The sequence below is a fragment of the Eptesicus fuscus genome, chromosome 11, assembly GCF_027574615.1.
Source record: "Eptesicus fuscus isolate TK198812 chromosome 11, DD_ASM_mEF_20220401, whole genome shotgun sequence".
NCBI classification, from domain to species: Eukaryota; Metazoa; Chordata; class Mammalia; order Chiroptera; family Vespertilionidae; genus Eptesicus; species Eptesicus fuscus.
This window is the reverse complement of record NC_072483.1, coordinates 83,436,473-83,452,132: the sequence shown is the minus strand read 5'-3', so window position 1 is coordinate 83,452,132 and position 15,660 is coordinate 83,436,473. Positions and strand designations below refer to the sequence as shown.

The window sequence follows — 15,660 nt, the reverse complement described above, 5'->3', positions numbered from 1 at the left end:
AATAAAGGAAAAAAAAGGGTAACATGTTAATAAAATCCAGTTTGTTTTGTACTTTAAAGTTCAGAGTAAATAAGGTAGAAAGATTTAGGCCTTTTTCTGCCTCCCCCCATCCTTTTAAATGTTGAACTCTGAGGGAGGGTCAAAAGTAGAGAGATCAAGGTGAAAGTTAGAGGAGGAAGTGAGGTGAGAAATGAAGGAGAAGAAATTAAATGGTTTGTTTTAGTGTATGGATATAGTGTAATTTCTATGTAGTCACTGTGTAGAAGAGGAAACATAGGGTTATAGTTGCTGCTGATCTTAGTGTGGGTTGTGGAGCTGTCTTTGAGTATCTTTGGTTAGGGAGAGAGGGGTGAGGAAGATAATTGGTGCATTCACGCAATGCAGTTGGGAGACTTGGACATGGTACCAAAATCCAAGAAGAGTCTGAAACATTGGCTTATCTGGTGGGAGAATCTTTGTGCTCACTGAGGATGAATGAACAAAATTGCATTAGCACAGGGAAAGGAGGTTGGAGACTGAAAAGTAACAATACTCATCACAACCCTAATGATGGAGAAATTATACTTAAGGAAAGACTGAAATTGGTACCTGGGTTATGTAAAAAACACATTTTTCTCTCTCTCATTACAAATTGTATTTCACTACTGGCAACTCTTTGAATTTATTGTGCCGGAACTTGCTGATCACACAATACATCCGCTCTTCTTTTTGTAGGCGGCACTCCCCCTATCGCACACTGGAGCCAGTGCGTCCTCCAGTGGTACCCAATGATTACGTACCTAGCCCAACCCGTAACATGGCTCCCTCGCAGCAGAGCCCTGTGAGGACAGCTTCTGTGAATCAGAGAAATCGAACTTACAGGTATCTTCTCTCCCTCAGTGCACAATGGGATGGTCACAGTACCATTGTTTGTTCAGATAGCTTCCGTTAAACCTCTCTCATTTTCCAAGCACTAAGTTCTTTTCCTCACTCTGCTCTCCCAAACCTCATCTAATTCCACCTCTCTCTCCTCATGTTCTGATGCAACTTTGAGCAGTCAGGAAATTGGGGAGGGGGAAGAGGGGAGACATGTTAAAATACAAACTTCTCTGCAAAATTAATAGTTATAATTTACCTTAAAAAAATTATGGACCAGATATGGGAATTTTCAAGTTATTTTTTGGTGGAACTTTACAGATGAAAAACTACATGCAGTAAAACATTAATATGGGATAGTATATCAAGATACTATTACAAATAAAATTAATCAAATAGTCTGTTCAGAAGTTTCTTCAGACAGGCAGTAAACTGTAGTAAAAGAAAGTCTTTTTTTATGTTTTGAGCCCCTTCATTTATCATTTATGTTTATAAAAATTTTTTTTCTTTAATATATGCTTACTAAAAGGTGGTCAAAACAAGTTTCTTGAACTCTGCTTTTTCTTCTACTAATGAAGAAATTCATATTTGAGGTAGAAGGCTTGAATTATTTTTATTGTTACTATATTCATCAGAAAATGTTGGGAAATGCTCGAGATCCCTCACCGCATATAAACACTCATGCCTCGGTGGCTCCTGTTTCTTTAGCAGCAGTGGGAGCAGTGGAGGAAGCCACCCCAGTAGTCGGAGCAGCAGCCGGGAGAACAGTGGAAGTGGGAGTGTAGGCGTTCCCATTGCTGTTCCTACTCCCTCTCCTCCCAGTGTCTTTCCAGGTAAAACATGAATGGTGCTTCAGCTTCACTTGTCCTTTCTGAATTTGAATTCAATTTCTGATTTAATTACAGTGGGCTTTCTTCATAATCGGGATTTATATTTCCTTTAGGACTCCATAAATGTTGGGAAATCTTTATTATGCATTTGTTATTTTTAACAAAGTAATTTGTTAGTTTATGCTCACACACTTCTCTGTACTTCAGTTTTACATCGTTGGTGCCGTAAGCTCCGTGGGTGCTTTGAGGTTTCAGGTTCCACCTATGTTATATGTTCAATTCCAGCTGTGTGATGGCAGTGCATACCTTGGGACTCAGTGTGAAAAATCATATTTATAACAAAGGGTTGGACAAATATCAGAGTAATTTTGACAGTTAAATTTAGTGGAGTGTTGGAACTTAATAGTCTCTGAAATGCTACCCTCTTTTCTCTGAAACAGAAAAATGTGCTTATTTAATCTGAGGACACCAAAATTAAAATTTAGTTTTAGAAGCATGACACAAAAGACTTAGGGGTAGAATATCACATAATTTAATTTACTAATTTAACTTACTTATCTTAATAACAAATAGATACTACCTTTTAAAAAGTCATGGAAAAGAGAGATTTGTGTTTTTCTGAATGGTTTTTTACCTAATCAGATATTTATGTCTGGAACATATGTTTGTTTTCTGATTTGGGTAATTCAGACTGGAATGCTGCTGTTTCTTAGTATTTAGTGTTGTATATCACTTACAGAATATTATGCTAAAGATTACAATAGGAAGGGAACATTTTTCTTGCAGAATATTGGCTTTCAGGTAAAAAGGAATGCTTGTTTCTTAATTAAAAAAACCTGTACATTACCCTGGCGTCTTGAATTATTTGCTGCACAACTAATAATCCTTTAACATAAGCTTTATTCTTTTTGCTTTTTAACGCCCTCTTCTATTTGATTACTGTTGAGCACTGAATATCTAACACTAAGTTCTCTTATGCCTTTACTCATCCTGCCTAATGGGATTGCCTCATTAATGCTGCCTCTTACTCCTCTTTCCCCTCAGCCCCTGCTGGCTCTGCTGGTACTCCTCCCCTTCCTGCTACTTCCGCATCTGCCCCTGCCCCTAGTGTTCCTGCTCCTGTCCCTTCCTCCACTGCCCCAGACGCAGCTTCTGGGGGTGCCCAGGCCCTTGCTGATGGCTTCGCTTCTCCAACTCCCCCTGTTGTTTCTTCTACTCCCCCTACAGGTGAGTATTGGCTTATTCCTTGGCAGGCAAAATCAGTCATCTGGCTCTCTTACTACCTGGAACTCTGGCTTTGTGATTTTTGTTTGTTTGTGTTTTGTATATTTAAGAATAATTTACTAACTAGAAAATGGCACATGACCAAAATAAAATATTCTAAGGAAATTAGGGTATAGTTTCTCATACATTTTTTCCAATAGAGCAGCACAAATATATATTTTTTATTGCTTGAATTTCATTTACTAGAGATTTATGAATTTATTATGGAGATGTCTTTTATAAACAGTTTTGGAAAGTTGTCATTTAGAAATACTGTGTTACAGGTTAGGTTATTAAAAAGAAAAATCTGTGACTAATCCTAAGGTATATTTTATAGGAGATACTTGATACAGCTGTAAGTCTCATAAGTCTTTTATAACAGAATCTGTTGCTTATTATAGCTGCATTGGAAACATAGACAATGCACTTTTAAAGAATTTCAGGTTTACTTAAGTGTTATTTAAGGTTGACTGGTATTTCGGTGTTTTAAAATTATAACCTAAAATCTGTTTTCTGATGGGGAAGGAGAAAAGGGCTCAATTGCTACAAAATATATTTGCAAAGATAATAGTGATGCTGGTTAGTAAGTAAGTTCTTATCAATGATAAAAATTAATGTGTTTGGTTACATATCACCTTAGTTTGCCAATAACTTCATATAGTATATATTTGGCTCTGCTGCTATGAGCCGATGTTTAAATGTGTTAAAAGACACTTTTAGTTAAGACCGGCATCTTCCTTCCGCCGGCCCCATGGGTCCTCCCGAAGCGGGAGGAGCGGGGGGGGGGGGGGGTGGGGGGGTGGGGTGGGGGGTGGGGGGAGTGGGGACTCGCGAGTCCCCGCCCCCCACTCCTACCGCCAGCCAATCGGCCACCCTGAGTCCCACCCCCCGCGCCTCCAGCCGGCCCAATCGTGGGCGTAGAGGAGTGATGCAATTTGCATATTACCTTTTTATTATGTAGGATAACAGGTGCTGGTTCATAGTTTACACTGAATAAACATGTTGTATGAGTGCATAATTACAGGTACAGGTTTTTTAAAACAAAAAGCAAAGTAGTAAATGCCTCAATAACAATTTATATAGATTAAATCTTTTTTTGTACTGTGTCTTCAAATCCCAAGTACTTTTTTTTCTTTTTATTAAGGTATAGTTTATGTACAGTAAAATTTATCCTTTTTAATGTGTGTTTCTGCGAGTTTTGAATTGTATGCATTGATGTAACCACAACTACCGTCAGGATGTAGAAACAGTCTTAACACCCTCCGATTTCCTCCGTGCCCTGTGTAGTCAATCCTTCCCTTTCACTCCAAGCCCCTGACAACCAGGTGATCTGTTTTTTGGTTTTTTGGTTTGTCTCTAAAGTGTTGCCTTTGAAGAATGTCGTGTAAACGGAAGCATATGGTATATAGCCTTTTGGGGTCTGGCTTTTTGGCACATTGCATTTGATATTTATCCGTGTTGTTGCATGTTTCATTATTTGTTCTTTTTATTACTGAGTAGTGTTCTGTATGGATGCACACAATTTGTTTATCCCTTTCCCATTTGAGAGACAGTTGGATTATTTTCTGTTTGGGGTGATGATGACTAAAACTGCCATAAACATTTACACGCAGACTTTTGTGTGAGCTTAGGTTTTCACTTCATTTTGCTGCTTTTGTGGATTGTGCTTTTTGTGTCATATTTACAAACTCTTTACCTTGCATATGGTCATAAAGATTTTGTCCTGTTTTCTTCTAGATAGAAGTCATTTTAGGTTTTACAGTTAGGATTATGGTAACTAACTGTAGTTTTGTTTTGGTTTTTCAACCCAAAGCAAAGTAAATGCCTTATTAATGGTTTGCATGGTCTCTTTCATCTCTGAGTCACAGAGGACTTATCACATGTGAGATTTCAGACTGGATCTAACTATATAAAATTTATAATGGTGTTAATTATCAGATGTGTTTAACTTGATCCTCGGCTTGTTTTAGTTTGTTACATATTAACTACTAAAATGCCAATAATGTATTTATATCTGGTGATTCCAATGACAGAATATACCTTTTAAATAATAGTTTTTATTTTTTTATTTTTTATCATGATTACAGTGAGTTGACAGTGGATGATGTTTAAGCTTTCATACTCAAGATTTTTATACAATAGAATTGATTTTTAGGTTTCAGTACTGTCATATGTAAAAAGATTAAGTGGCTTAGCAAATCTTTTTTTAAATTATTATTAATACGGTATTTATTTGTGTTCCCTTTATCAAACCCTGAGCCAACCACTTTCCCCCAGGCTGCCAGGGAGGTCTAGAAAAAGGAACATACAGGGCAGCCCAGACCCGGGAGAAAGAACTAGGGGAGGTGCAGACAGCCCCTCCCATGGCGAAGAGGATGAGAAAGGCCCATCAGGCAGAGCCCAGAGGCGCAGGAGAACTGTTGTTTCCTGGCAGAACCAAAGATGAGGCTCCCTAACCCAGCCCCAGCTCCAGCCCCACAGCCTGCCGCCTCCTGTGGCAGCCCCGGCCCCAATGACCCTCGCTGCTCTGCCGGTGTCTCTTGAAATGGTGCTGGTTTAGGAGCTGCGGCTAGAATAAGTGAGGTCCGGGGCACGGGCTGCCAAGCTGCTGAGGCTCTCACCTGTCCGTGTCTCCAGTGCGGCACCACTGCAGACGGTGGCCAGCTCAGCAGCTGAGAGGCCCTCCTGACGAGGAAGGGGTGGAGACCACTTGGCACAGGTGTACGTTTAAGGCAGGGGTCCTCAAACTGCGGCCCGCGGGCCACATGCGGCCCGCCGAGGACATTTATCCGGCCCGCCGGGTGCTTTTGCCGCCGCTGCCTGTCCTGCTTAGCAGCCGACTTAGCAGTGTGCATAGGAATTTGTTCATAGTTTTATTTTTAAACTATAGTCCGGCCCTCCAACGGTCTGAGGGACAGTGAACTGGCCCCCTGTTTAAAAAGTTTGAGGACCCCTGGTTTAAGGGGATGAGAGGTATGGCAGGAGAGCTGCTCCCAGTGCAGAGAGGACGCAAGTTAGAGCGGATCTTGAGTGCACTCATGGTAGACTTTATGAGTCCATGAGTCCAGGTTTGATAAATTATGGAGTTCCTGAAGACCGATTTTTGTCATGTGAAACCATTTTACAGTCACGGGTAACATAAAAAATGTGTTTTTTCTTTCTTTTCTCCTTTCACTTTCCCTTCTTTCCTGTCTTGCCCTTTTTCATTTCCTTTCCCCTCCTTCTTTCTCTTCCCCTTATCCTCTCTCCTTCCCTCCTCTTTACTTCCCCTATACTTCACTTCTCCCTTTTCTCCCTCCCCTTCCCTTCTCTCTCTCCTTTTCTCTCCTAATTTTATTTTTAGAGAGAGTGGGGTGGGGGGGGGGGGGGGAAGAGTGAGAGAAACGTCGATTTGCTCTTCCACTTATTTATGCATTCCTTGGTTGCTTCTTATTTGTGCCCTGACTGGAGATGAACCTGCAGCCTTGGTGTGTTGGAATGACACTGGAACCAACTGAGCTATCCGGCAGGCCCTCTCTGCCTCTCACCTGCTGGAGTGGTCGCTCTGGGTGCTCGAGTGCTTTGTCTGTCTGTCTGGACCAGTAGGCCCCAGCTGAATGGTTTTGAGTGGGAGTGAAGACAAAATTTAGGAACTGGTTTGCATGAGAAAATTGGATGGTTAGGAAAGACTGTCTTCATTTGGCATTAGTTATTGAAGTGCTCTCAGAGTTCAAAATATAATAAAATTGCTAAAAAATATGTACAGGTTCAGGGATGTTATTAAAAATAAGATATATTTTGATTCGCTTTTAGTTTTTTCTCATAATTGTAAATTTCTTAAACTGTAATGTTAAAACAATAATCTAGTTTTAGAGATGGTTGTCTTTGAATAAAGATGTGTTTGATTTAATTATGTCAGTTGACCTTTTGCTAGAAATATTTTGTTTCCCTTTAATTGCTTTGCTACCTTACAGTTGTTGTTGTTGTTGTTGTTGTTATTATTATTATTATTATTTTGAAATAAGTCTGTGTGTCATTTTTTGTTGTTTTCCTAATGGCATTATTATTTTATTGAGTTTTAATTTTCAGTATTTTTAGTGGATTTGGGGGGGGGGGTGGCCCGAGAAAGTGAGCCATAAATTTTAGTTAATTATGATTTTGAAAAACCTCTACAATTATTAATTTATTACAATTAAAATATTAATAATCTATTTACATGTAGCTTTTCCAAGCCTAATCATGAATCTACTCTCCTGTCTTTTCACTTTGGTATGTCAGCTGAGCACTAACTGTTACCTTCCATTGTTTGTCAGATAACTAATTCGCTTAACTCTTACTTTCCATAATATTATTAAGATTCAAGCATACCTGAAGTATTTCATGGCCTGAGGTAATTTTCTTTTAATGGCATATTTGCGTTCTTTCCTTTTCCAGGTCATCCTGTTCAGTTCTACAGCATGAACAGACCTGTCTCTCGCCATACTCCCCCAACAGTAGGGGGCTCGTTGCCCTATCGACGCCCTCCTTCCATCACCTCACAAACAAGCCTTCAGACTCAGATGAATGGAGGACCTTTCTATAGCCAGAATCCAGGTTAGATTTTCTTTTGCAAATTATAGAACATACCTGGTTAAAAATCTCCAGTCACAGAGAGAAAAAACCTTCCGTTACAAACGATTAGCATGTGCTAGGTGGTTAGTACTAGTTTTTTGAATAAATGGAGGAATGAAGACAAGGTTACTAATACTGTATTTTCCATTTCTTTTTTTTTTTTAACTCAGTACATGGTTTCCATATAAAGTTGTAGAACTTAATTTTTTTGAACAGAATCATTTTGAATGTGCTAGTGATTATTTGCTTTTTAAAATAATAGTGTGGTAAACAATATTTTCTTCCTACTTAATCAGATATCCTTGCTCTATGAATAGCATATAATGAAAATTGAGTATACATGGACAAAGTTTATAAGTGGCAAAGTAAAAGGGACATTTTTGAAGCTGCTTTGTGCGAGAGAGTTGTATTGTCTTATTCAATTCTCCTCCCAAACCTATGGGAAAATGTACTTGGACAGATTGACTCAGATACAACAATCACCTTTCAGTTGCATGCATGCAGAAAACTTAATCTCACATGTATTTAATAGTATATATAATAATTTTTGCTTCTTCTCCAGAGAGGGTAAGAGCACATCTTAGACTTTATGACTGTTGTGGACATGGTATGTCAGCTTACTGTGTTTTTCTGGATTTTTGTCAAGAGGCCAGCCAGGTTCTAGCTGGTTTGGCTCAGTGGATAGTGTCGGCCTGCGGAGTGAAGGGTCTCGGGTTCGATTCTGGTCAAGGGCACATGCCCGGGTTGCGGGCTCGATCCCCCAAGTAGGGGGTGTGCAGGAGGCAGCTGATCAATGATTCTCTCTCATCATTGATGTTTCTATCTCTCTCTCCCTTCCTCTATGAAATCAATAAAAATATATTTTTTAAAAAAGAGGCCAGTTAAAAAAAATAAAAAAAGAGGCCAGTCAGTTCATTCCATGTTTGATAAACCCTGAATTTAAAATTATAGCCTAAATTTTATGGAGTGGAAATCTGTCTCCTGTGGCTACTACCTTTTGGTGAAACCTTGTTGCATTTGGAGTCATGTAGAAGAAATATGCTCCCCCTTCATAAATGCAGTTTAAATAATACTTTTATACTTATCATTTGATTCTTATAATTATGTGATCATTTTCATCTGTATTTTTACAGGTGAGGAAACTAAGACTGAGGTGATGGTCAGGTTAGGATTTGAACTTAGGTTATCTGATTCCATGTTCTTTCTGTTTTAACTGTGCTACCTACCCTTAGATTAAAAAACAATCCTTCGCCTGGCCTGTGTTGCTCAGTGGTTGAGTGTCGACCTGTGAACCAGGAGGTCACGGTTCGATTCCCGATCAAGCCAGATGCCCGGGTTTCGGGCTCAATCCTCAGGGTGGGGGGGCGGGATGCAGGAGGCAGCCAATCAATGATACTCTCTCATCATTAATGTTTCTCTCTCTCCCTCTCCCTTCCTCTCTAACATCAATAAAATAAAAACAACAAAACAAAAAATCCTTCTCTTACCCTCTCATTGTGTTCTCTTGTTGGGAGGAAGATGTCCACCGTGTAATGTAAAGTGCATCAGAGCCTGAGACCTCGCCATTCTTTTATACAGTTACTAGAGGCCTGATGCATGAAATTCGTGCAAGAGTAGGCCTTCCTTCCCCTGGCTGCCAGCACCGGCTTCCCTCTGGCACCTGGGACCCAGGCTTCCCTCGCAGACCTGGCTTTTATTAGCATATTACGCTTTTATTATTATAGACTAGAGGTCTGATGCATGAAATTTGTGCAAGGGGCTCGGCCCTTGCAGCTGCAGCAGCTTGCCTTGGCTGTTGCAGCCCCAGCTTCGTCTGGAAGGTCGTCTGGAAGGTCATCCGGAAGGACGTTAGGTGTCCAGTCTAATTAGCATATTAAGCTTTTATTATTATAGATATCCTGGGATAGTGCTCAGTAACTATTTGTTAAATGTAGAATGAGGCCCTTGTTTCTTTATTCGAATTCCTATACTGGTTTGGGTCTCTCTTGTAGATTAAATGCCAAATTTATAGTCTAATTATAGTGTGCCCTGTAGTGTGATTACCAACTGCCTTACTTGAAATATATTTATCTTACTGCTAGCTTTGATCACACTTAGTGATTTTGGCTGCACCATTCTTTTTAACTCATTTTGAGCTTAATTTTGACAAATCTGTCTGTCTTTTCATCCATTCTTTTAAGTCATAGTGTCTCAAACCCATATTTGAATAGGAGCTATTTTGTATCTAAATGCATTTTTATTTTTAACTTGTAGTTTGTTAGATGTGGGTTATTTCATAGTTCTGAAGGTAAGCTCTCTCCCTGGCCCTCTTAGAAGTCTAGACAACTATTGCTCAGGGCCCTTATTCCCTTCCTTATCTTTGGAAACAGTTTTGAAAGAGTGTCAGTCCAAAATGGGCTGGTTCTGTACTGGAGCCAAGATGCTTCCTCTTACAGCTTGGGAGCAACTGTGCATAATGCACAGAACGTATACTATACACAGGGCATTTCATGCTATGCACATGGTAGGGGAAGGTCTATGAAGGCTGTTTAAGTACATATTTATACATGTTTTAAATACTTATTTTAATACTTTTTTCTTTATAAGTCTGATTTTAACACACTTGAAAGTATATGTTAAAGCAGAAGAATTCCTTACTCTGTGGAATGATGTTAATGAAAGTATTTTTTACGCTTATGAAAGTACAGTGAATTGAGATGATGAGCCTTCAGCATAATGTGTGAGACAATTTAGTTAGTTGGCTGTTTTTTTTTCCCTGCCTCCTCTGTGTTAATTTCTGCCTTCTACTCCATGGTTTGGTAACTATTTACAGAGGGTAGTTAGAGCTTTGCTAGCTGACGAATCAGTGCTTTTTCTAAATGAAAAATTTTTTTTTTTTTTTTTTTTTTTTTTTACTAAAACATGTTCTTTGAAAAGCGTTTTTTTGCAAGACTTAATATCTTGCAAACCAGTGTTTAAGGCTATTAGATGCTCCTTTATTTTATTTGCTTCAGCATATCATTTAAGTCTCATATATTACTCCACTGGTCTTACAGTGGTCCTTGTTTTTTCATATTTAAAATGAGAAATTGGTTGTGCTTTTTCAAGTAGCTAATAACCTGATTTAACAAAATGATCCCAGATATGTGTCATATGAGCTTTTTTGTGTGCAGTTGGAGGCTTGTGATGAATGCATGCTTCTGAAGAAGTGAGCTGACAGGCTGGGCTTCATGTGAATATTCACTGGGGTTTTCTATGAGATGTAACTCTAGCATCACTGTTGCTACATTTGGTTTGCATTTGAAAGGGCATTATAACATAGGAATTAAAATCCAGAACACCCAGTGTCTGGATTCTAGTCGTAGGAGCACAATAATTACTTTTCTAATGAGATTATTTTAGAAACAAGTTGATGAAAGTAACTTTCAGGGCATAACTGAAACCCTTTGGTTCTCACTGTTTCTTAATCTAATCCAGCTAAAGAAATACCAGCACCAGTTTATCATTCATCTTGTCAGCATTAAGTAGGGTCATTGACACAGATAGGACTAATCACAAGTTAACAGTTGTTACTTCACTTTAAATATAAATATGAAGCACCGTGGTGTTAAAAAGAATAAATATGAATACTTATTTGTACACACATATTTATATATATAAGCCTAGTTTGGTACGTGTCTCAGGCAGCTGTAACAGAGTCCAGAGACTAGGTAGCTTATACACAACAGAGCCTGCCCACTGCTCTGGAAGCTGGGAGTCAGAGGCCCGGGCGCTAACGTGGTGGAGTTCTGTGAGAACCCCTCCGGCTGCAGACTGTCTTCATGTTGTGTCCTCACATGTGGGAGCAGAGAGAGCTCTGTAGCCTTTCTTTTACATAATTCCGTTCGTGAGGGCTCCACCATGACTTAATCCTCTCCCAGAGGCCCATCACATTACAAATACCATCACATTAGGAATTAGGATTTCAATGTATGAATTTTGGGGGAACGTAAACAGTCCGCTCTCTCTGAAAATCAATGGAAAAAAATATCCTAAAAAAAAAGTACTAAACAGCCTACTTACAAACAGACTTGTAAGTTAAGCACCTAATCATTGATTTTTTGGAGTACCAAAAGGTCTTTTTGTTTGTTTCTAATTTGGAGGAGAGACAGTGACTGAAGTGGGAAATGTCCTGCTTTCCTGTTACTTGGAGGTTGGGCCGGGTGCTGACAGAAGAGGAACTTCTCACCTTGTTTGATAGGATCATTCATGTAATTGCACTTTTCTAGTGCCAGTTGCTGTCTGCTGCTGTTTCTCATTTTTATCTGCTTTGTCTCTGCTGTCTTGTCTGTTCATTGACTCTTCTTCCCCCGTTTGGGAAGCAGGGCAATGTGAACATATGCACAATTGTTTCAAGTTTCAGAGGGCAGGAGACAGGCATACAACTTAAGGATTTATTACCAAGAAATAGGACTTTAGGGAAAAACCTAACCAAAAGGTATCTTTTGAAGAAAGGTATGGATTTCTAAGGTTATACTATTCTGCCCCTTAAATCTAGATACGCTTCATGATTACCTGCTTAACTCTTGTCTGCGTGGTACATATGTTCTCCCTGCATTTACCCACAGCATGTCATCTCTCTCCTGATCTCTCCTAGATCTTTACCTCTCAATTTTTCTCACATACTTAACCCAAACTTTCCAGTTGCCTCCCAGATCTATGCCCATGTCACTTTCATGCATCCTAGTTATCACATCATCATCTCTCCCTGACCTTCCTCACCTGCCCGTTTCCCTGTACTGCCTGCCAAGGTTAATGTGGTTAAATGGCATCTCCACCTTCATAGTTATGAGAACTAAAAATCTAAGAATCATCTTTAGCTGTTGATCTCCTTCATGTACTAGCCAAATCCTTGTAAGTATTCTTCCTCCACACTGTGTTACTAAGTTCTCTCCTTCCTATTTCTGCTGACCCCCCCCCCCCCCCCCCCGTTTTTTTTTTATTTTGGTGCCAGGCTTTCTGCATACATTTTTTGTTTTGGAAATTTTATTTGCAACCACTCTGTAAAGTAGGTTGCATTATCTGTTTTTTAAAATATAACATTTATGGAATAGGCACAAAGAAGTTAATTAACTTGCTGTTCCAACATCAAGGAAATGGTGAATCAGGTTATTTGATGTTGGGTGACATTAAAGTCCAATCTCTTTCCATTAAGAAGTCTTTCACCTAACATATAAGGTGTCTCTCACTTTTACATCCACCTGTTCTCTTTCTGAGCTTTGTACTTGCTCTCTGGGGTATCTTATGCTAGCCGTGTGGAACACTTCCGGGCCTGCGAGCTTGTCACCTCTAAGCCTCTGTCCTCACTTGGTTCTCAGCTTGTCTTTCTCAACTCTTGTCTGCTTGTCAATCCAGCTCCATTTCCTCAAGTCACATCTAGTCTTCCTCCCTGCTACCACCTCCACTAACACTACCACGTCTCACCAAACCATCACCACCTCCAGGAAATTGCTACAAATAATTGTTGGGTTAACATTACTATTTTGTTTATGTGCCCAGTTAGAATGTGATCTCTTTGAGGGTGCTGACTCATTCATTTTTTAAGTTTTATTAGTCTTATCTGTAGTTTGGATTTATTAAAGGTATTCTCTCTTTATAAGAAGACTAGAGGCCCGGTGCATGAAAATTCATGCACTGGAGCGGGGGGTCCTTCAGCTCAGCCTGCCGCCTCTCACAGTCTGGGAGCCCTCAGGGGTGGGAGGCGACCTGGCGACCAGGGGAAGGCGACGTCCCCATCACATCTCCACTGCTGCCACTGCCGACAGCGTAAGCCTCGGCCGGCCCTGGTTACCTGAGGCTCGGCTGGCCCTGGGCGGCTGGGCAGCCGCCATCTGAGGTTTGCCTGTGCCTCAGGCCCGCCCTGGGCGACTGGGCAGCCGATACCCGAGGCTTGCCTGCTCCTGGGGCCGGCCCTGGGCGACTGGGCAGCCGATACCCGAGGCTTGCCTGCTCCTGGGGCCGGCCCTGGGCAGCTGGGGGGCTGAGGGGACTGGGGAACTCGGGAGGCAGGTGTGCAGAATGGCTGGACCCGCCTGGGGGCTGGCCCGGCCGTGCCACACGCCTTCCGCCCTGGTGGGGCTGAGGGGACTGGGCGTCGCCATCTTTGAGGGTGTGGCTGTCAATTAGCATATTCCCTCCTTACTGGCTGTGGGCGCCGACATCTCTGTGAGGGTGTGACAGTCAATTAGCATATTCCCTCTTTATTAGATAGGATGCTTGCCATACTTTATATCCATTCTGAAGGAAACTATAACTGTAGAGTTAATCCTGGGAAATTGTTTGGCACATACCTGGCTTATCTTTGTGTTTACATACATCAAACATTTGTTGCAGGCATACTAGTGCTAGACCAGGTGTTTGAGATAGAGGGAAAGGCACCGAGAGGAGAGGAGAATGACTGGAATGAGGCTAACACTTTTCTGTAGGGCCAGGGAGAAAATGTACCTGCTTGAGCAGATGGTATGAATTGGAAAATTTTAATGACAGAGACCTGACTCTCAGAGAATGGTTTTGATATTGGTCTCTTAGTAGAGTGCTTGCCACTTAGTAGGAAGTCAGTAAATATTTATTTGATTAATGAATAAAAAGTTAATTTATTTGCCTGTTAATGTAATGAAATATAAATTTAGAATGTTGGGATATAATGGGTTTTTCCCTTTTATTGACAAATATTTAAATTTGTAACCATCAAGGTAATTTTGCGAAACCCAAATTATTTATTGCAGTCTGAAGAAATTCTTTCTTTGAGAAGGCCTGTTATTGACATGAAAAGCTCAGTTTGCTATTATATATTAGAGTAGGTCTGTATGGATGAATGAATGCTTCCTGTTGTAATTTTAAAAAACTTTCTTAAAATTCTCCTAATACTTTGTTTTGTGTGTTGATGAATTATCCCTCAAAAGAGGATCCTTAATATATCTTATAACATGTTCGTGCATAGTGGTTTCCCTCCTTATATGTTTGTTTTATTGTATTATCCTTTTCTTTTAATGTAACTCGCCCTTACCCCTTATCCTCCACACCTTTTTTGTTTTTACAGTATCTCTTGCTCCTCCTCCTCCCTCCATCCTACAGGTAACTCCTCAGTTACCTTTAATGGGATTTGTGGCCAGAGTCCAAGAAAATAGTAAGTTTATGTCTTCCTTTATGCTGTAGATCAGATTGTAGGCATAAATGTCATTTATATGTGATTGGCTAAATATCCATTTGCTGATACTTCAAGTATTTTAATATTATGAATAAGTCACTATGTGAGCAGCTAGTAGGGATGATAAAATAATTAAGATGAAATTCTCTACTTTCAAATAACTTAAAATCTGGTAGTGAAAAAAAAATTTAAATAAGGCACATGTAAGAAAAGAAAGATCACATCTGAGATCACTAGCTATCCCATTTTTTTCCCTCTGGGATGCTCAAACAAGTAGCCTAGTTTTTTATCACTAGAATTTAGGGTTTTGTGGCTGGCCTGAGAATTTTCCTTTGGTCCTGTGATTCCAGGTATAAAAATGGCCAGGCCATCGTGGGTCCCAAGGGACCAAATTGCCTCTCTATTTCCTAAGAGGCCTCATAGATTGGCAATGAGTTACCATTGGCTTGTGGTCTGGTATTGAGTTATGCAGGATCACATAACTAATTTTATTGACAAATTGAGTCTTCTCCTAGGGAAGTATTAAGGAATCTCAGGAGACTGATGTCTGCAAAGCAGGAGGCCTGTATCAACATTTAATGATGAATTGTACAGAGACCAGTAAACACAGTCTGACTGGGAGATGGCTTCTCTGTGAGCAGTCTACCTGAGGAACTATATTGTAATCAGAAGGTTGCTTGATGGACATGGAATTTGAACAAGGGAAATTGCATTAAAGAAAGACTTAATGTTGTCGGCTGAAGTAGCCCACTAGCATCTAGTAACGGAGGGCCTCACCAATGGGATAGAAGATGTGCACGCTGTTGCTTAGGACTCTTGCTCCTTCGGACGTGGGCATTGCAGTACTAGAATGTAAGCTCTGTGAGAGCAGGGACTTTTGCCTGTTTTGTTCCTGGGCTGTTTCCCCAGCACTTAAAGCATCTGACACATAGCAAACCCTTTTCGTCCCTCCTTTTT

The 15,660-nt window shown here is 40.3% G+C and overlaps 1 protein-coding gene across 1 annotated transcript in view; it reads left to right on the top strand.

Moving 5' to 3' along the window:
* Positions 1 to 15,660, top strand: part of ABI2 (abl interactor 2) — a 67,468-nt gene that overhangs the window by 40,625 nt on the left and 11,183 nt on the right. Inside the window, 5 exon segments of the mRNA XM_008146437.3 lie at positions 715 to 861; positions 1,564 to 1,688; positions 2,730 to 2,912; positions 7,362 to 7,520; positions 14,596 to 14,682. Of these exon segments, the coding sequence (XP_008144659.1) occupies positions 715 to 861; positions 1,564 to 1,688; positions 2,730 to 2,912; positions 7,362 to 7,520; positions 14,596 to 14,682 (701 nt within the window).